General features: G+C 44.2%; 1 protein-coding gene across 1 annotated transcript in view; it reads right to left on the bottom strand.

Moving 5' to 3' along the window:
* The window catches only part of PCSK2 (proprotein convertase subtilisin/kexin type 2), a 239,267-nt gene continuing 220,126 nt past the window's right edge, over positions 3,458 to 22,598 (bottom strand). Inside the window, 3 exon segments of the mRNA NM_001004044.1 lie at positions 3,458 to 4,143; positions 14,706 to 14,933; positions 21,903 to 22,003. Of these exon segments, the coding sequence (NP_001004044.1) occupies positions 3,657 to 4,143; positions 14,706 to 14,933; positions 21,903 to 22,003 (816 nt within the window). The 3' untranslated portion in view covers positions 3,458 to 3,656.

Here is a 22,598-nt window from a genome sequence, read left to right as displayed (position 1 = left end):
TCTCTTAAGATTTTACTAACTGGGTTTGGTAAGGAGTGTATGATAGGACCAAGTCGAGAACTGTTTTTACAATGAACTATAGTAAATATATTAATATTTTATCAATAACTGTCAAGATTTGCTAGAATAGCATGTGGTTGTATGGAGGGCAGCTGGTTTGTAATATTGTGTATGGAAATGTCCATGAAGAGAGGCTGCCATGTAAATTGGTACCTAAGAATGTGTTTTAAGAGAAGGACAAGCTCTCTCTGAGGCAGATTCCAGTGCTCACCAAGAATCCCATTAGTTGTCCTACATACAGTCTTTTAGTTGCTTTGCATTTAGGCAAAGTCACTGACCAGTACTGGCTATCAATGCATGGTAGGTCAGATGACAACGTGGAAGAGTGCAGGAGTCTTCATGGGTTCCCTTCTCCTGCTGCTGATTGTAGCAACCCCATGGCTATGTGATTATAAACCTAAGATTGAAGGTGGAAGCAGCCTGAATCCCTGAGTCACTGCATGGAGGTCTGTGGCCTTGGGGAGACACCCAGATCCTCAGGGAAACTAGTGTAAATGATAAGTAAACCTTTGTTGTGTTAAACCTCTACCAGATAGAGACTGATTGTTAATAGAGTATAACTTGGTCTAGCCTGGTGAATATATTCCAGAATAATGTTTCTAAAAGATTTTTGACCATGACCCACAATAAGAAATCAATTTTACATTGGGAGCCAATACATGCAGACCCCCCCCCCAAAACACACACACATTCGTGAAACAAATATTTCAGGAAAAAAAAAACTTATCATTAAAAGGCATAATCTATCCTTCTATTCCATTCTGTTCTGTTCTGTTCCATTCTATTCTATTCTATTTTATTCTATTCTATTCCATTCTATTCTATTCTGTTCCAAAATGCTGGTTTTGACTCCTTAAATTTATTTTAGGAGGATATAAATGCTGCTAGGGGATGTAATCTGAGTTTGAAAAATGCTGCTATAGATCATAGTCTGGGTATGATTTATTTGCTAATTATACATCTTTCAAGCATATTTGTGAAAGCCAGCTTTTTAGATCTCTCTTTGGCAATTTTTATTATCCTCTCCCAGAATGGATGGAAGTGTTTTATGTAATACATATCACATCCCACATAATTTCTGGAAGGTAATGTTTTATTGTTGAATCTCCTAATTTACATCATGTATTTTTAAATTTACTTATAAAATTTTGTCACAAGGAGTAACAATGTTAACTTGATTAATCATTTTTCACTTATTTTCAGTTTTAAAATAAATTACTATAAACAACTCCCTTGCATTAGGACCAGCATATCATAAAAACCTCACTAGCCAGACATATTTTAGTGTTAAGACTGGTGCAAAAAAGGAAATAGAGACCAGACATTTTTTAAATAGCACTATATATATTTTTATGTACTGTATACTCATATCAAAACTTGCCATGTCTATTAAGAAGCTGATAGGTTACTCTCTAATTTCATAAATTATACCATAACGTGAAAATATGGACAACTATTTTATATCTGTGCTGCTATATAAGACACTTAATGCTTATACAGAGAGGTGCAAAATTACAGAAGTGAAGTAATGAGAATTGATGAACATTTCACCTGAATTTCCACTGGCCTTTTTCTTCAGCCAGAAACATCTTGATAGCCTCTGAACATTCTTTTAGAGATGGATATGGTGTCTGTTTCTCCAATAAATACACATACACACATTTTAGGTATATGTGTGTATATACATTTATACAGGTGTATATAAAGATATATACACATATATACACACGTGTATATAGTCTACATATGTATATATATTTCTGTGTGCACTTATACACACATGCACACGTAATGTCCTTTGGTTTATTTTCAGACTGTTAATGTGAAATGAAATTTTGATGATTTCCGTTTATTTTTTCTTTAAATCTAAACAGGTTTAAAAAGACCTTCGCAACATGTAATAAATTTCTTTTAAAAATCACAAACATTATTACATTGTAAAGCCTTACAGAGAGAAGGTCACATGGTGTGAGAGAAGACAGAAATTCATGCCAATGGGGGAAAAAAGGAAAGAAAATGGGTTTTCCAGGTCTCTCTCTTAAAGTTGCCACCTCTGGGAAATGGAACTTCATGCCCTGTGTTGCTGGCTTTAAGGAAAGGAACTCTGGGCTTAGCTATGTGCTCCCCTGTGAAAGGCAAAGATGTAGCCAGAGGGGTCAATCATTCTTGGCAATCAAATCAAACCAACAAATGGGAATGGAGGGCATTGGGATTGGGAATGAAGAGCCAATCCTTGAGTAGGAACACAAAGTGTCAGCTGCTCAGGAAGCATTTCCATTTGATAATGAGATGGTGTCTTTTGGGGAGTGACAGGGGACAGGGATGTGTCACCTTTGGGTTGCAGACTAAATGGATCCCCTCCTGGACTGCTCAGCTGGCAAGACGGTAACTGAATGCTTTCCCTAGAGGTCTTCCTTCAGGCTTCAAGCTGGGGGATGAGCTGACGTCCTCCTCCTGCCCCGAAGAGGCTCCGTACAAATGGGGGTGCATAGGAAGATGGCTGCTCACCCCTTCAAACTCCCCTGCCCCCCCTCACACACCTCTTCAAGCACAGAGGCCATACGCCTAACTCATCAAAGAAATCACAACACGAAGGAGTAAGGTGTTTCCCTCCAATCATGCTTTGGAAAAAAAAGCCCAAGCAGACATGTGGAAGCTGCTGCAGACACTCCCTCGATTCTCATGTCCATCAGATTAAGAAGCCCCAGAGTGACCCAGGAAGAGGAACATTTCTCAGTTAAAAATTGCTAACCTACTCTTCCCCAGCCTTGTTGCCTGTCCTGCCTTGCCTTTTTGCTTTGGGATTGCTATGGCAGGGACCCTGGGAAACTAGGGCTGGGGGTCAACACAAAACACATTGAGAATAGTTTGGGCATCTCTAGCAGGTTTTGCCATCACTCAGAGTAGCAGCTGGTGAACAAACATCCAGGCTCCTTAGATCTTATATCTATCCCACTGGCTGAGTGGGATGAGCTATGACCTTGATGTTGGCATTAAGATGTCCAAGGCTCATGCTTCTGGACTCTCTCCACCCCGCCTGGTAATTACAGCTCTCATGCATGGCATCTTTCAATTCACGCCACCTTCAACTACGTCCCTGAAAAAATCTCGTTAAATCAAAACATCTTTCCCCAAAGGATTTACAGCATCTGTGGTTTAAGAGGCTTGGAGGTCACCCTCAGACATAATCTTAGATTATGCTTTTAGATCACAGGTCCTCAGTTGAGACCATGAATAAACGGTCCTTGGAGTCACCGTGTGTGGCTTTTAAAAGGCATTCTCTCCTCCTCTCTTCTAGGAAAGAAGTTGAGGGGTAAGCTGTCCCAGGTTGGTTGGCAGGAAATCCCCCACCTGAATGACAGAAATAAAGAACTTGGAGTCACACATGGGACAGAGGTGTGGGTGGGAACACTGTATTTGGGGCACAGAATAAAAAAGCTTGCTTTCATGGTAATGAAAATAATCACCGACAGTGAGCGAAGCGGCGGATCAGGAATCGTGGGTCGGGGGACAGTGATTGCGAGGCGATGGGTGGGATGTGGAGCGAGGACAGAGGCAGAGTCGGGCAGGGCGGCGGCGGCGGCCAGGAGGTGGCGCTAGTGCTTGCCCAGGATGCTCTTCAGGCTTCTCTCCACTGCTTCGTCCAGCTCTTCCTCCAGCTCCTCCTTCTTGGACATGGCCAGCTTGGACTGGTAATCCCTCACCACCTGGTCGATGTAAGGGGCGCTCTGCGTGCCGTGCAGCATCAGCGTCCACTCCTTCAGCACCCCCTTCTGGGGTGCGCTCCCCACAAAGCCTAGCTCCAGGGTCCAGGTGCCTCGGGCATCCTCCCCCCACGTGTGGGTGGTCATGAAAGGCCACTTGTCGAAGCCCACCTTGGAGTCGTCGTCCCTCGGGCGCCGGCTCAGCAGGATGGACTTGGTGCCCATGGGGGATGTCATGTTAATGTTCAGGTCTCCTCTCCGGGTCGCATTGACCGTGATGACAGCTTGGACGTGCTCCAGGTAGCGGACGAAATTTTCCTTCCCCTCACATGCATCGGTGGTGAGCGTCAGCACCAGCTTGCCAGTGGATGGTATTTTTCTGAGGGCAAAGTGATGGGGAGACACAGTTAGGGATGGCACGCTACCTAGGGGTTTTGAAGGCAGCTTTGGGGAGTGGGAAGAGCAGGGGCTTTGGGGTAACTTCTTCCATCAGCTCTGTGAACCTGAGCAAGTCACCTACACTCTTTGAACCTTCTGTGTGGAAGGGGGCTGGAGCAGATGTGGTTGACACTCTTCCCATTCTCTTGAGAAACTTCCAGCCTCATCTTCAGCTGAGGTTCCTGTGGACCTGACTGCATCCCATCTCAGGTATCAGCATCTCCCAGCTTCCCTCCTGGAGCTCCATGGGAGCTTCCTGTGTGCAGGCATTAACCCTGCAGGGAAAACCCTCTACCAATGATTAACATAAGGTGGTGGGTAACTGTACCTTGGCTTCCTTGATCTCAGTGGGGGCAAATCAATGGCCCTAGTAGGACTGAGCCTAGTGGCCCATGGTGGCAGTGACCCACCAATGCATCATTAGGGGTCCAATCGGAGCTGTAGCTGCCAAACCTATGCCAGAGCCACAGCAACGCGGGATCCCAGCAGTGTCTGCAAACTACACCAAAGCTCACGGCAACGCCGGATCCTTAACCCACTGAGCAAGGCCAGGGATCGAACCTGCAACCTCATGGTTCCCAGTCGGATTTGTTAACCACTGAGCCATGACAGGAACTCCCATCAGTGCCTTCTTTATTGGATTGCTTCCTCTTCCCTGTCTACCCCTCCATCTCTACCACACTTGTGTTTCCTGAGATCATCCCTAAAAATTGTCAGCATTCAAGTCCCATTAGGGTCTACTTATGGAGCAACCCATTTTGAGACAGGGGTGCATATGCCTTTCTTTAAAAGTACCAAGTATATCCTGATAAAGATAAATTATTGCTAATGTGATTGCTTTTACGATCATAAAAAAAGTGAACTTGGGTTGATTACTCCTAGTGAAGAACAGTCCTTTGAAAAATCACGGAAATCTGGGGGACTCTTCAGTCATAGAGTTGGATCCCCATAGAGGGTCGGTATGAACTCCTCAGCTGATCTCCTTTCTGGAGACAGCCTCCTGTGGAGGTGAGAGGCTCAAAGTTCTTGCTCCAGAAACATAATAAAGGAAATTACATCTCAGGATCCCATGGGATAATGGCAGTTCTCCAGACTTTGGGAATAAACCTATATGGGTTAGAATTCTGTTTTCTGCTTATTGGTCTATGCTTATTGCGTCTATGCTCTATGGTTAGGAGAGCTTGGGCAAATTACTTAAATACTTGAAGGCTGACTGTCATTGTGGGTGGTGGAAAAATGAGGACAGGAGTTCCTATTGTGGCTCAGCGGGTTAAGAACCGAGAATGCAGGTTCGAACCTGGCCTTGCTCAGTGATTTAAAGATCTGGAGTTAATGCAAGCAATGAACCTGAGTGGGCTTGCTGGAGCTTCTCTGCAGCTCACTGATAAAGACGATACACTCCTGAGAAACTTAAACACATGAGCGGTTTCATGGAGGGTTGCTGTGTGTGCTCTGAACAATACGGCCATTAGCTACAGAGATCCAGTGATGCGGTGGAGGTGGGGTCCTAAGCACCAGGCTCTGGAAAGTCATCCAATTCGATGGAGAGCAGGGCTTAGGCCATTTTTGGATATATAGATATGGCAAGCTGCTACCTGGATCTCTCAAAGAAGATGCCATTTATCTAGAAGAGGGTCAAAACATAACAAGCTACCCGATACATGATTAGTGATCATTTGGGCTCCAGCCTGCAGGCAGAGAGCTGTGTGGGGTAGACTGAAGGTCCAGTTGTGGACAAGGCCTGTGAACAGTCTGAGCTCATTTTCCTTACCTGTACAGTGGAGATGTTACTTCCTACCTTGAAGAGTTGTTGTGAAGATAAAATATATACACACATTTATATATACTGTACCTTACCAATGTCTAGACCAGTGCTAGCCAATAGAACTTTCTGTAGTTGTTCCCTGGTGGCTCAGTGGGTTGGGGATCCAGCATTGCATTTCTGTGGCTCAGGTTGCTGCTGTGGCATAGGTAAAAATCCCTGGTCTGGGAACTTCCACATGCTGCAGGCATGGCCAACCACTCCCCAACTACCCCCCCAAAACAAACAATAAAAGAACTTTCTGCAATGATGGAAATGTCTTATATCTGTATTAATACAGTAGCCCCTGGCCACATGTGGCTATTGGGCACTAAAAATGTGCTGAGTATGAGTGAGAAACTGAATTTTGAGTTGATCAAATGTAATTTTAGTGATAAATTTAAATTTAATTTTATTAAATAGCAACGTGTGGCTAGTTACTTCTGTGTTGGATGGCACAGATCTAATCATTGGCGTATGTTTAATTTGAACCTGTTAATGACACCACCATCACCGAGAAAATCTCTTGGGCTTTGTTTCAAGCACATTCTGTTTTTGCCACGGCTCACAGGCTATAGGAAAAACAGCTGGGGAAACTGAAATCCTCTTATGCAGGTTTTCTGGCCACTTTGCTAGAGGTTTCTGGAATGCCAGAGCCTTAGCTTTGAGTGAAATGCCACATTCTATCATTGAATTTCTACACAAAGAAGCAGGCAGTTCCAAAAAAGATACATGCACCTCTATGTTCACTGCAGCACTATTAACAATAGCCAAACCATGGAGACAACCTAAATGTCTATCGACAGATGAATGGATTAAGAAGATGTGGTACATGTACACAATGGAATACTACTCAGCCATAAAAGAGAACAAAATTATGTCACTTGCAGCGACATGGATGGAACTAGAGATTCTTATATTAAGTGAAGTAAGTCAGAAAGAGATAGACAAATACCATGTGATATCATTATATCTGGAATCTAATATACGACACAAATTAAACCTATCTATAAAAAGAATCAAACTCATGGACATGGAGAACAGACTTGTGGTTGCCAAGGGGGAAGGGGGAGGGAGTGGGATGGGAAGGGGGAGGGAGTGGGATGGGAAGGGGGAGGGAGTGGGATGGACTGGGAGTTTGGGGTTAGTAGATGCAAACTATTGCATTTGGACTGGATAGACAATAAGGTCCTGCTGTGTAGCCCAGGAAACTATACCCATCACTTGTGATGGAACATGATGGAGGCTAATATAAGAAAAAGAATGTATATATATGTGTGACTGGGTCACTATACTGTACAACAGAAATTGACAGAACATTGTAAATCAACTATAATAAAAAATTAAAAAAGAAAAAGAAAAGCAGGCAGGTCCAGGAAGGATGCTTTCCTTTCAGAGTTGAGTCTCAGGGGCTCTGGAACTCTCTGAGAATGACACCTGGAGGCAACAGAGGATGTTGGTAGAGCTCAGAGCGGGAAGAGGGACCTTGGCTCTGAGACTTGTCTTGAGTTTGAGTCCTTTTTCCTACTTCTTCTTTTTTTTTTTTCTTTTTAGGGCCATACCATCGTATGGAAGTTCCCAGGCTAGGGGTCAAATCGGAGCTATAGCTGGCAGCCTGCACCACAGCCACAGCAATGCCGGATCGGAGCCATGTCTGCGACCTACACCACGGCTCATGGCAACACAAGATCCTTACCCACTGAATGAGGCCAGGGATTGAACCTCATCCTCATGGATACTAGTTGGATTCATTTCTGCTGAGCTATGACGGGAACTCCCCCTTTTTCCTATCTTGTAGGACAGACCACCTTGAAGATTCAAGAAGGAAATCCACAAGCCAACTCCCAGAGACTGTTATCCTGAGTAATAGCCATTCTGGGTAATATGAAGCATCATTAATCATTTGTCACATGCAATGGTCAGTATTTTTTTTGGGGGGGGCAACACTCACGGCATACAGGCATATGGAAGTTCCCAGGCCAGGGGTTGAATTGGAGCTGCAGTTGCTTGCCTGCCCCACAGCCACAGCAACATGGGATCCAAGCCACATCTGAGACCTACACCATGGCTGATGGCAATGCCAGATCCTTAATCCACTGAGAGGGGTCAGGGATTGAACCGATGTCCTCATGGATACTAGTTGGGCTCGTTACTGCTGAGCCATAGTGGGAACTCCACAATGGTCACTGTTGCCATAAGGATTCAGAACACAAGCTTATCCTTTTTTAGTCCCCATTTGTATCCAGTGCACTCAGGGCACTTTACAAGTCAATTCATGGAAGCTCTGACAGAGAAGTGACATTTGCTTCCCTGGAGGGAAACTGAAACAATTTCTTTGAATGCCTAAGAATCAGAGATGGGATGGTCGCTGGAGCTGGGAATCCGATCCATAGCCCCACCATGCAGTGGGGTTTCTGTAAATGAACATGGTTCCTCATACAAGAAATACATTATTCCACAGAATAAGAGATTATTCTATCTCTTATGATAGAAGAAGAGAGACTTGGATTGGACCAAACTGGCTGAGCGGGTTCCCTGGCTGATGGTGCCTCGGCTGGATTCCCTACACAGATGCTTGAGCTGTGGCTGCTAAAGGCTCTCAGCTGTCCCTTTTCTCTGCAGAATTGCCCTCCAGCACTGGGAGTTGCTTTGTCTGGGAGGTCAGGCACGGATGCTTGCCTGATATGTGATATATCAGGTCAGTGCCTTGCCTCAAAGTGGGGACATGTGTGTGGTACCAAGGATGCTCCAGAGCCCCTGGTGGATCTGGCATCAGGCCACACCTGGATGTCACCAGATACCACATCTGGGTCAGCTGCTTCCTAAACCCCTCACTCCCTTATGGTTCTTCCTGAAAAGCCCTCTCTCAATAAATCACATGCACACGAACTCTTCTCAGGATCTGTTTCCTGACAACCCTAACCAAGACTGGTATTATCTGTCCCTAGAGAGTGGAGTGGGAAGGAAATAACCAGATCCTTCTGCTCTGTGGTGGAGGCCTGTAGGCTGGTCATGTTGATTGTGCAAACATGGCTTTCATTCCACTGTGTGGGTTCAGTCACTCCCCCTTACTTATTTTGCATTCTTTGCCCTGAGTTAAAAAGAAAAACAAAAAAAACCTTGAGAAGTTGCTGTGGTGACAGACCTAGGCTGGGGACAGCCCCACCACACAACACACAGGTTTGCTCCGCTCACGGCACATGGCTGGTCCAGTGCAGACGGTCATAGCCAGTTCTACTTTTTCTTTTATTTTAGTCAAGCATCATTCACTGACTCTCCTGATAAAGTCTCTTTAGAAAATTTCTTTTCCAATTGACTGCTTCTCTGGGGAGATTAAAGCAGAGGAAACTCATACGTCTGACAGTGGCCTCTCACATGTTCAGAGGCAGCTTGCACGCATATCATAGAAAGTGGCAGTTGCCAAGGCTGGGGATCCCTCCAGACCTGGGGAGATTGGCTTCCTGAGTGCTCCCCTCAGACCTCCCTGTCCACCTCTGAGCTCTCCAACAAGCACATCTGCTCCAGATCGCACTCATCTGCATCTGAGAACAAGTTCAGGCGTGGGGTAGGTGAGGGGGCAACAAGGCTGGGTCTCCCTCTCCCCCATTTCCCTGACTGGTCTGGGGGTCCTAGTGCTACTGTCAAGACACCTTCCTTGTACCCAGGTGATCCTGGCTGAATAGTCATTCATTCATTCCAAAAACAGTGATCATGTGACTACTAAGTGCTAGGCACTGTTCTAGACCCTGAGGACACACTAGCAAACCAGACAGACTAGGTCAACGTCATATAATGAAAAAGCCTAAGGTCTGGATTCAGACAGGCATTGTTTCAGGTGCTGGCCTGCACTTTGGGACCTTGAGCACATTTCTCGTTGCTCTCGGCGTCTCAGCTTCCTTCCCTGTAAGAAGTAAAGGTGATAACACATGGCTCTGGGCTAATGAGGGTTAGATACAATGTATGTAAAAGGCTCACAGTGTGACAGGCACACAGTAGGTGCTTCTCCCTGAGGTGCAATACGGGCCAATGTGTCGTTACTTCTGCAAAGTATTCAGGTATTCAAAGAATTGAGGCACACCTTCAACCACAGGTGGCTATGATGCTTATGTGTTTGTAAAGTGTACAACCCATACCAGGGACCCAATAAAAGTTCCTTCCTCACTTATGCTTACAGCCTCTGTGATCTTGACCGAGTTCACCAACCTGATTGAACCCCAGTAAAGCCTGTTGTCCTGAGCTGAGGTTACAAGAATAGAAAAGACGTTACGCACAGGGTGGCTTCAGGAAAACCTGCAGGAACTCTGCAGAACAGCTAGTTTTGTGAAAGCCCATCACATGGTGCTTGTGCAGCTCTGTTTTAAAAGAGGGCTTGGGGAGTTCCTGTCATGGCTTAATAGTAATGAATTCGACTAGTATTCATGAAGGTGCAGGTTTAAGCCCTGTCCTCACTCAGTGGGTTAAGGATCCTGCATTGTCTTGAGCTGTGGTGTAGGTCACAGACATGGCTCCGATCCGGCATTGCTGTGGCTGTGGTGTACGCCGGCAGCTGTAGCTCCGATTGAACCCCTAGCTGGGGAACTTCCATATGCCATGGGTGCAACCCTAAAAAGACAAAAATGAATAAATAAATAAATAAATAAATAAATGAGGGCTTGGGCTAAAGCTTTGCTTCCTGTGTCGTATTGCTGGGAGCTGCACGTTATGAGAACATAGACTGGTCCATGGAATGATACACATGGCTCTGCCATCTTGGTGCCATTTTCTGGAAGCTCAAAGAGTAGACAGTAAGGATGATGCCCTGTGGGAGGATGTGGTAGCTCACAAGGATACACAATTTTGGCCCTGCCCAGGGCATGTGGAAGTTCCCAGGCCAGGGATTGAAGCCATGCCACAGCAGTGACAATGCCAGATCCTTAACCAGCTAAGCTACCAGGGAACTCCAGGATACACAGTTTTGAAATCATGTAAGAATCAAGTAATTACTGTATCCAAAATTCTGGGAGATCATTATCTTTCTTTTGTCTACCTGTGTGAAATAGGAGGGTGTAAAGTCAAGGAGGAGGAGAGGAAGATTATGTTTTTTAAAAATTGGCCATACCTGCAGCATATGGAAGTTCCTGGGCTAGGGATAGGATCAGAGCTGCAGCTGAGGCCTATGCCATGGCCATAGCAGCCCATGCTGCAGCTCATGGCATTGCCAGATCCTTAACCCATCAAGCGAGGGCAGGACACTGTGACTGTGTTGGATTCTTAACCCAATAAGTCTCAATAGGAACTCCCCAAAGTTACATTTGTTGAGTGCCTTCTCCATACCAGCTTTATGCTTATCTCACCAAAACCTCCCAGCAGCTTGGGGAGGAAAGAGAAAAGAAGCTTTTGTTTTGGGGCCATGAAGACAGAATTGAGGAGGTATAAGAATTCAGATGGAAAAACCCTACATATTATCTTCACTGACTTCTAAGGTGAACGTAGCTCTTCCTTTGATTATGAAAGCAGACTATGTGTCACAGTGGCATTGGCACTTCCTCAGAGCTTGTCATCAAAGAGCTCAGAGATTTTCATATCTCATTACAATCAGTGAGGGTGTCTTGAAAGTAGCATTTAGGTCACTGTCACTGTCCTGAAATTATCATGGCCATTAGACTTGCCACCAGGTGTTTTTTAACTTAATGCGTTGATAAAAGAAAGGACATAATTACTTCATCACATATTTTTTAAAAACAAAATTTTAGAACTGGTTTTCAATAGAATTGACTTCCTTTGTAGTCCTATGTTTTTTATCTTAATGCACTTAAAAATATGATCCTGCCCCATCAAAAAAGGGGCAGAAGATCTAAACAGACAGTTCTCAAAGAAGACATACAGATGGCCGAGAAACACATGAAAAGATGTTCAACATCACTCATTATTAGAGAAATGCAAATCAAAACCACTCTGAGGTATCACCTTATACCAGCCAGAATGGCCATCATCCAAAAGTCTACAAACAATAAGTGCTGGAGAGGGTGTGGAGAAAAAGGAACCCTAGTACACTGGTGGTGGGATTGTAAATGGTGCAACCACTGTGGAAAGCAGTATGGAGATCCTCAGAAAACTAAACATAGAACTACCATTTGATCCAGCAATCTCACTCCTGGGCATCTATCCAGAGACACATGTACTCCAATGTTCATTGCAACACTATTTACAATAGCCAAAACATGGAAACAATCTAAATGTTCATCGACAGAGGAGTGGATCAAGAAGATGTGGTACATATGCACAATGGAATATTACTCAGCCATTAAAAAGAATGAAATATTGGCATTTTTTGCAACATGGATGGACCTAGAAACTATCACGCTAAGTGAAGTCAGCCATACAATGAGACACCAACATCAAATGCTTTCACTGACATGTGGAATCTGAAAAAAGGACAGACTGAACTTCTTTGCAGAACAGATGCTGTCTCATAGACATTGAAAAACTTATGGTCTCCGGAGGAGACAGTTTGGGGGGTGGGGGGATGTTCTTGGGCTGTGGGATGGAAATCCTGTGAAATCAGATTTTTACGATCATTATACAACTACAGATGTGATAAATTCATTTGAGTAATTTAAAATGAATAAATAAATAAATAGTAAAAAATATGATCTTGTGGGTTGTTTTTCATTTTTTTTATGGTTTGCTTTGCTATGCAAAAGCTTTGGAATTTAATTAGGTCCCATTGGTTTATTTTTGTTTTTATTGTCTGGATTAAGAAGATGTGGTACATATACACAATGGAATACTACTTAGCCATAAAAAGAATGAAATAATGCATTTGCAGCAATATGGATGCAACTAGAGATTCTCACACTAAGTGAAGTAAGTCAGAAAGAGAAAGACAAATCCTATATAATCTCACTTATATGTGGAATCTAAACAATGGCACAAATGAACCTATCTACAAAACAGAAACAGAGCCACAGACATAGAGAATAACTTGTGGCTGCCAAGGGGGAGAGTGGAGGGAGTGGAATGCACTGGGAGTTTGGGGTTAAGAGATGCAAACTATTACATTTAGAATGGATAAGCAATGAGCTCCTGCTGTACAGCACAGGGAACTGTATCTAGTCTCTTGGGATAGACCATGATGGAAGGTAATATAAGAAAGGGAATATGTATGTATAACTGGATCACTTTGCTGTACAGGGGAAATTGGCACAACATTGTAAACACCTTAATAAAAAGAAAATTTAAAAAATGAAAAAAAGAAATGATCCTGAGATGGAATCCACAAACTTCACTATCTATCCAAAGGGCCAGGGTACAAAGGTTGAGAATTGCTAAAGAGAAGTTCAGGGAGGTCAAAAGAATTGTCAGTTGGGTGCAATCCGGGTCTGGATCACTGACTACAAAGGCTTCAGGGAATCCAGGACCAAGTGGGTGTGTGGTAGGAAGGATGTACCGGAGAAGGTCTGACTCTGGCCATGTTTGGACGACCAACAGAAATAAGGCTGGGTTGGGGGTGATTAAAGAGAAAGAGTTCACCACCCCTTAAATGACATAAATCACAGGTGTACTCTCTCAGTGGAATACCACACAGCAAGGAGAACGAGTGAGCCATTACTACAGCCAAGAATTGAATAAATCTCATAAACATAGCGGTGGGGAAAAGACACTGGACATAAAAGCATTCATGCCATGTGATTCTAGTTAGATAAGGTCTAAGAAGTAGCAAAGGTGGATCTATGGGAACCAGAATGAAAATGATGGTTGTCTACGGAAGGCGGGGATTAAATGGAAGGGTGCATGAAGAATTTTTGGAGGTGATGGAATATTCTCTCACTGGACAGGGTGATGGCAACTCAGGTATATACATTTACCCAAACTCAAATAATATTTAGGTTCTGTGCATTTCACTGCATGTAAATAGTACTGTGATTAAAAATAATGACAAGAATTGCTATTTTCATCTTTCTGATGGACCTAGGAGGAGGGAAATCAAATAAGGAGGGATCCTTAGCATCCAGTCCTCTTACTGGGATGGGAAATTGGAAGGGAAGTATGCACACGTGACCAGCCCAGTGTGCGGACCTCCTCATTTGGATCCCTCCAAATGGCTCTCTACCTCCCTCAGAATTGAATCAAGTCCTTATGCTGCCCTACAAGCAGATGCATAAAGAAATTGTGCTGTAGGGACACAACAGAACATTATTTAGCAATGAGACTAAATGGACCTCAAGTATACACTCAACGCGGTTGACTCATCCTAAACAAAATCATCTCTTTAGAAAGGAGAACACAGTGTGTGGGTCCACGTATATTAAACAAAAAATAGGCAAAATAATCCATGGAGTTAGGAGAATAGTAGTGACTCTTGAGGAGACGGTGATGGAGGGGGACACAGAGGACCTTCTGGGATATTAATCGTGGTGGTAACTAATGTGGAAGCTGGTTACTCTGGTTGATCTTTGCACTTACAGGTAATGGCATAAGCCGAAAAACCAAAAATCTCACACCCAAAGGGGGGGTTCTGAGTTATCCAGTTGAGTCCTGTGTAAATGATGCCCCCAGAGTTGTGCCATCCTAATGCTCTGCCTGAAAGCTGGCTGTCCCTGCATCAAATCCAGAGCATCTCAGGTTGACACATGGAGAGAGCCTGATATGGTCACCAATGCAATGGCGCCATCTCTGGGGTATTTTCCATTAGCAGCAGCAGCACTGCTGCCTCCACTTACTCAGGGTCCTGTACGGAGCCTCCCACACAGTGGAATCTCTCAGGCACGGTTTTCCAGTCTTTAGCCATTTTCACCATGGCCCCTGCGTCAAGGACTCCATAGCCAAAGAGGTGATTAAACTCTAGGCCGACTCCGTTTCTCCGCCACTGATGGACCTCATCATGAAGTTGGTTCCGTTTGGAAGTGAGCACGGTCAGATGCTGCATGTCTCTCCAGGTCAGACCCAGGCTGGTATCAGAGGCAGAGAGTTTGAGAACAAGGGCAAGGGAGAAGGAGAGGGGCAGGAGAGAGGGAGAGAGACACAATGACTAAGGTATGATATAGACCCCTGGTAAGTTTTTGAAATGTCTGTGAACCCTTAAGTCAAGGGAGGCTTTCCATGCACTATTTAGAATATAGATAGAGATATATGTCAATTAAAAAATCTTGCCTTTCTTACTTAAATATACTTCAAATAGGAAATCTAACACACACTAGAGTGGCTAAAATGATAAAGACTGACAATACCAAGTGTTGATAAAGATATGGAGCAACTGGGTACTCTGCTGTTGGGAGTGCAGTTTATTGCAGACACTTGGGAAAACAGTTTGGCTCTGTCTTGAGCAGGGACAGTGTGGGGATCTTGGGAAAAGCAGTGTGAAGCTCAGGGTGAGACTGGCCTTGCCTGGCTGGAAGGGCTGTTTCCTAAGCCACTTAAAGCTGGTCCTGGCAAGTGAATTTTTGCCGATGAATGATTGGTAGAATCCTATCTCCTACAGAACCCTGCACTCACCAAAACTTACAGTTGGCTTACTAACTGCCCACTGGTACAAAATACTGACTTTTTTTTTCTTTTTGAACCCCTATTTGTGAGGCTGTTGTCTTTCAGAGTTCTCCTATTTATAGTATCAAATTCTTCAGAAACTATTTCACATTTTTCTCCTAATAATAAAGACATCAGAGGGAATTTAAGGAGAGAACAGTGACAAAACATTTCCCAAGCCTCCTTTGCAGTCTGGGGGTGGTCATGTGACAATTCCGGCCAATAAGAAATTAAGTTCTGGTCAATAGGAAATAAGTCACTGGGTGACTTTTTGGAAAAACTTTTACACAGGATTGACTCAGCTAGTGGGTTTCTTTTTTCCCCTTTCTCTTCCTCTTTTCCTGCCTGAAATGTAAACATGATGGCTGGAGCTCCAGCAGCATCTAGATAACATGGAGATAGAAGAGCAGAAATCTAGAAAGAGACGGAGGATCTGCTTTGCTGCGGCAGCCCTGTACTAGCCCTGGGCTCCTTATCTTTCACATGGCAGAAAAATAAACCCCTGTCTCAATTTAGCTATTGCTTTTGGATTCCATGTTTTCAATCTTGACCTATTACCAGCACCTAATCAGAGACAGAGTCTCATGTTCGCATTTCAGAGAATAGTGCCCTGAGCCACAGCTTTATTCCTGGATGAGAGACAGCCCAGTCCACAGGCCAGCAATGAGCTGGCTGCTCTTGCAGACCCTAAAAAAGGAGTCAAAAAGACAGACTCCTGGGCCATTCACCCCGAAGGATTTGTATTCGGTGACTCTTGGCTGAGACTTGGGAATCTATCATTTTCAAAACTCCTCCGAGTGCTCAGCTTCACTAGTTATCAGGGAAATGTAAATCAAAACTTCAGTGCAATTCCACTGAATACTGATAAGAATGGCTAAAGCACAGAAGACAGATAATACTAAATGTTATCAAGGATGTGGAACTACTGTGATTCTCATACATTGCTAGAGGGAGTGTCAGCGATGCACCAGCTTTGGAAAACTGCAGACCTGCACGTATATTCAGCTTTTTGACTCCCTCCTATAGTTCAAACAGAAATGTGTCCACATCTTCATAAAAGACATGCACAACCCTGCTCATAGCAATGTTACTCATAATAGCCCCAATGTGGAAACAACCCAAATAGCCATTTGTACAATGGAGTTGTATTCAATGATGGGTATGAACAACACTTAACCATACACAACAGCACGGAGGAAGTACTCAGATATAATGTTGAACAAAAGAGCACATCCTGGTCCTTAGGTAATGGTCTGTTTCTTGATTTTGTTGCTGATTACATGAATCTGTTTAGTTTATAAGTCTTTGAACTGTACTTAATATTTGTGCACTTTTCTCTGTGTCTATCACACTTTGATAGAGCTTACTTGGAAAAAATCCATCCCTTGTAAGGTCGCTTTTGGAAACACTTCTTTTTTTGGTCTTTTTAGGGCTGCACCCAGGGCATATGGAGGTTCCCAGGCTAGAGGTCCAATCGGCGCTGTAGCTGCCAGCCTACACCAGAGCCACAGCAATGCCAGGTCGGAGCCTCATCTGTGAACTACACCACAGTTCACAGCAAGCCGCATCCTTAACCCACTGAAAGGCCAGGGATCAAACCTGCATCCTCATGGATACTAATTAGATTCGTTACTGCTGAACCACAACAGGAAGTCCAGAAACTAGGACTGGGCAGAGATTTAGACTAGATCATTGTTTACTACATTCAAGCTGCTTTGGAAAATTTTCTTGTTGGACCTCTGGTTGGGGAACCATCCTGAACTCCTGCCGCATCTGTCACCAAGGACTCTGTTGCCTCAAGATAAAGAGAGTTGAGGGACTTCCCATTGCGGCTCAGCAGTAATGAACCCAACTAGTATCCATGAGGATGCGGGTTCAATCCCTGACTCAGCCAGTGGGTTAAGGATCTGGCATTGCTGTGAGCTGTAGTGTAGGTTGCAGACGTAGCTCTGATCCTGTGTTGCTATGGCTGTGATATAGATGGCTGGAAACCTCCGTAGGCTGCTGATGCGGCCCTAAAAAATATAAAAAAGATAAAGAGAGATGAGCGATAGGAATCCTTTATGGGGAGTGTTCCTCTCCTACTTCTGGGCTCTCTCCTGGGGCTATTTCATGCTGACTCGTGGTTTTAACTGCTGGCTACTGGAGCCCCTTTGCCCACAGACACAGAAAACCAGAGAACCTGGGGGTTCACTCCCCGTGGCAGGGCTCTTAGCCAATGGCTCTGGGTGCAGCATGAGAATATGACAGCCCAGCCTCCTTGCCCTCAGGGGAACAAACCCTACATAATTTACACTCCAGAGCTTCCTGTGGGATCAGGCTGAGGCTAGAATTTCTGGAATCTCATCCTTGCTTGAATTCTTTCCCATTCCCAACGTGTATTTGTTATCTTAATGTTGGATTCTGGTGATAGTTTCATGAGTGCATACCATTCAATTATATCTATTATAGCTTAATAGCCTGTGAAGGAAAGAAAAAAAAAGAAACAAATGATTTTCCCTGGATAAAATGCCAACATGTTTTGACATATAGTTTGATATTCAGAACATGATTCTTATGTCAAAGTAATTACCTGAAGTCAGTATTTATCACAATGCTGTTTCATAGTGATAGGTGCCATATGTAAGGGTCAGATAGTAAAAATGTCAGATAACCACTTGTTCTCAGTACTTACATAGTCAAAGGTGGTTACAGTTCAAACTTGGCTTTGTTATTGTCCGTGAGTATTTATGGAGAATTAATTGCTTGTCTTGCAAAGAAGTTAAAACTAGAAATCATCTTCTATTACAATGAAGTAATTCTTCCTTTCCTTTCTTCCTTTCTTTCTTTCTCTCTCTCTTCCTTCCCTTCCCTTCCCTTCTCCTTCCTTCCTTCCTTTCTTTTTCTTTCTTTCTTTCTTTCTTTCTTTCTTTCTTTCTTTCTTTCTTTCTTTCTTTCTTTCTTTCTTTCTTTCTTTCTTTCTTTCCTTCTTTCCTTCTTTCTCTTTCTCTCTTTTGTGTTTTTAGGGCCACACCTGAGGCATAGAGAAGTTCCCAGACCAGGGCTCGAATCAGAGCTATAGCTGCCACAGGCTCAGCAATGTGGGATCTGAGTTTCGACTTTGACCTCCACCACAGCTCACAGCAATGCCGGATCCTTAACCCACAAAGTGAGGCCAGCTCACAGCAATGCCGGATCCTTAACCCACAAAGTGATGTCCTCACGGATGCTAGTTGGGTTCGTTAATCACTGAGACACGACAGGAACTCCAAGTAATTATTATTATTATTATTATTTTCGTCTTTTTAAGGCCACATCCGTGGCATATGGAAGTTCCCAGGCTAGGGGTCAAATGAGAGCTGTTAACCACCAGAGCCATAGCAACACCAGATCCTAGCTGCATCTGCAACCCACACCACAGCTGATGGCAATGTCAGATCCTTAACCCACTGAGCAAGGCCAGGGATGGAACCTGCATCGTCATGGATACTAGCTGGGTTCGTAACCTGCTGAGCCACAACAGGAACTCCCTCTCATTGATTTTAAATGGTTTTAGTGTATCATTTCAAAAGTTCTAAGAAGTTGGCAACTGACTGGGCAATGGGATTAAAGGAGTCTTTTGTTTGGATTAAGTGAATCATTTGCTCTAAGTTTAAGAAAAGTCCTACGCTAAGCAGAACTTCTCTAACTCTGATGTGCATATGCATTAGCTAGATAGCTTGTTAAAATGCAGGTTCTTATTTGGCGAGTCTGGAGTGGGACTTGAAACTCTCCTCCCTAATGGTCTCTGCTGGGAGCCCTCTCTTAATAAATCACTTGTACCAAACTCTTATCTCAGGGTGTGCTTCCAACTCATGTGGTTGTCGTTCTGGGGAATTTTAGGACTGATTCCCAAGAAGGGCTTGCACCACCTACTGCAAGTATTATTTTCCCCTTATTTATGGTAATGGAGAGCGTTAAATTCATGGCCGTTGCTCTAAAACAAAGTGTGCCTAAGTGGTGACTGCATTTTTTTTTTTCCTATAAGGCTAGTCTGCAAGGGTGCTGAAGAATGGTGAATAATTGGCACAGAGCCCATGCATCTGTTTAAAGTTCTAACAGCCTGTTCCATCACTTTGATTTATTTCATTTATTTAGACTGTCCCTTTGTACCTATATAGGCCTGGGCAAGTGAACTTGCCAAAATCCAAGGAGACTTCAAGTTCTGCCCTCTTAGATTTAAATGGAGACCAGGGAGTTCCTATTGTAGCTCAGCAGTAATGAGCCCGACATGACGATGTAGGTTCGATCCCTGGCCTTGCTCAGAGGGTTAAGGATCTGGAGTTGCTATGGCTGTGGTGTAAGTCACAGATGTGGCTTGGATCCCGAGTTGCTGTTGCTGTGGCTGTGGTGTAAGCTGGCAGCTACAGTTCTGATTTGACCCCTAGCCTGGGAAATTCCATATGCTGCATGTGAGGCACGAAAAAAAAGTAAATAAATAAATAAAATTAAATTAAAAAAGTAAAATAAAGAGACCACTATCCCTTTCTTGTTCCCTGTTCTCTGCAAGGCTCAGGGGCAGGCAGCTGGCTCCTTCTATGTGTCTGCTCCCAGCTGGAGTGAGCAAGACCAGCTCAGACTTGAGAACCCACAGGTCCTGAGATGAAGAGTTTCATCTTCAGGGAATGCACCTAATATGTGAGTACATTTTGGTTTCTGTGCTTAATAGGAAGGCTTTGACCAGGGTCCATCTCTAGCTTTCCTAAATTTCCCATCTGATTTTTATTAGCAGAATCAAAGTTTGGCCTGGTCCAGAAAGAGGAGTCACTTCCAATTTGGGGCCTTATCTGTAAAAGGAGGATGTTATGCCTTTTTTTGCTTGAAGGCAAAAGGTTGGACTAGACAATCTTTTGAAGTCCTTTCTTATTCTAGGAACTAGTTCTTACCTCCTTTGCAAGTCAGAAAATGCACTGCTTCTGTGGAGAGTCAAGCAGGGCTGCCTGAAGATTGATGCTGGCAGCACTGGGTGCCTAGCAACGGCTGACAAGGATGGGAAGGCAACTTCCCTCTCCCAGGAGCCTGAATCCAACTTCTTACAAGTTGTTGATTTTGTATTCTCCCTACATAATGGGCATTTGCACTTATACTCATGGGTGGTGCCTGAAGCCACATCATTGCTCAAAACTAAGGCCAGCCTCTTGGAGAAGATGGAGGAGCAGGTGGGCAGGGACCTCCAATGATGCTCAAATCCAGGGTGAGTCCAGCAGTAGAGACATGTGACATCTCCGTGGGGTGGTGAGAACAGAGGGAGTACTCTCCTCTTACCAGAAGATGGAAGGCTTCCCAGCAAAGCTCATTTCTTGGTCTACACTGTGTGACTTCACTCACCTTTTCTCAACGTTAAAGTGAGTTCACCTTTTTTTTTTTTTTGGTCTTTTGTCTTTTTAGGGCCCCACCCATGGCACATGGAGGTTCCCAGGCTAGGGGTCTGATCAGAGCTGTAGCCGCCGGCCTTCACCAGAGCCACAGCAATGCCAGATCCGAGCTGCATCTGTGACCTACACCACAGCTCACAGCAACGCCGGATCCTTAATCCACTGAGTGAGGCCAGGGATTGAACCTGCAACCTCATGGTTCCTAGTCAGATTCATTTCCACTGTGCCATGACGGGAACTCCAAGTTCACCTTCTAAGTAAGTTAGCAAACATCCTGTTTGCCCCATGTTCTGAAATACCTTTTGCTAGACAACCAGCTTGATATTCCTTCAGTTATCTGATTGGGGGTATTATTAGAGTAAAACAGCCACATGTAAAACAGGTCACATGTCGCTACTGCTTGTTTATTAGAGTAAAACATTCGCGGAAGATGAAAACAAATTTTCCTGAAGAAAACTTTTATGTGCTATGGTGGGTGGGTGTTGGGTTCTCGTGCTTTCCCAGGAATGTAGTTTTGTGGTGTGTGTGTGTGTGTGTGTGTGTGTGTGTGTGTGTGTGATGTGTAGCATTTAGAAATGCTCACCATGAGTTCCTGTCGTGGCTCAGTAGTTAACAAATCCGACTAGGAACCATGAGGTTGTGGGTTCGATCCCTGGCCTTGTTCAGTGGGTTGGGGATCTGGCATTGCCATGAGCTGTGGTATAGGTCACAGATGTGGCTCGGATCCCGCGTTGCTGTGGCTCTGTTGCAGGCTGGTGGCTACAGCTCCGATTTGACCCCTAGCCTGGGAACCTCCATATGCTGCGGGAGCGGCCCAAGAAAATGGCAAAAAGACAAAAAAAAAAAAAAAAAAAAAAAGAAACGCTCACCAGAGTTCACTGGCCCTGACTATTACTGACTCTCACACCCACTTTTGCCTCCGTGGACACCTGGTGTTGGGTGGAGAGACACGGGCTAGTTCACCCTGCCGAGCCGGCCCTTGGTCCTGAGCTGGAAACATACTTAGCCTCTAAAGCCAGTGCAAACACTCCAGCTGCCTCAGGAGCAGCCGCGGATGTCCCAGAATGCCTCAGAGTACAGTTGCCGTACAAATCTGTGGTTGCCTGGAAGGGAAGATATTGAATAATGAGTACATATGTCACGTTATTTAGAACCCCAAACAATGTGGAGCAGAGGATTTTCTAGTTCTTTTACTTAAACTCTGCCTCGTTCTGAAAAAGATTAAGATGAAGGTACAGCTAAGTTTGGCACACATATATCTCTTTCACCGTACATTTTATCTGAGCTTCCTAGTAGCCCATGCAAAAAGGGACACTATCAGTTATGGTTACAGTGTCTGCAAGATAAAAGCAAGCAAGTGTTCAGAGAAGCATATCGGCAGCTAGTCTAGGGACTAGAGAGAGATTTGTTTCGGGATCCTAAAAATAAATACTATAGATGGGAAGTGGAAAGTCAATAGCATCACCGTAGTCAATGCAATGGTGAATTTTGTTGCATTGGAATTGGCTTGGAAAGCTCAAAGGCCATTTCATCAGCATTCCTTTTCCCTTCAGGGAAAAGAGTAGTATTCCCACAGAGGGAAGGATAGACATGCTCAGCTAAAGTTTGCCTAGAGGGACAGGCTATTGAAGAGAAAGTGTTCTGTTCTCTACATCTAAAGGTCACACAGAGATTCTGGGACATGTTTGAGTAAAGATG

This window comes from Sus scrofa, chromosome 17 (genome assembly GCF_000003025.6).
Source record: "Sus scrofa isolate TJ Tabasco breed Duroc chromosome 17, Sscrofa11.1, whole genome shotgun sequence".
Lineage (NCBI taxonomy): Eukaryota > Metazoa > Chordata > Mammalia > Artiodactyla > Suidae > Sus > Sus scrofa.
Note: the sequence above shows the minus strand (reverse complement) of the source record. Positions and strands in the feature narration are given on the sequence as shown.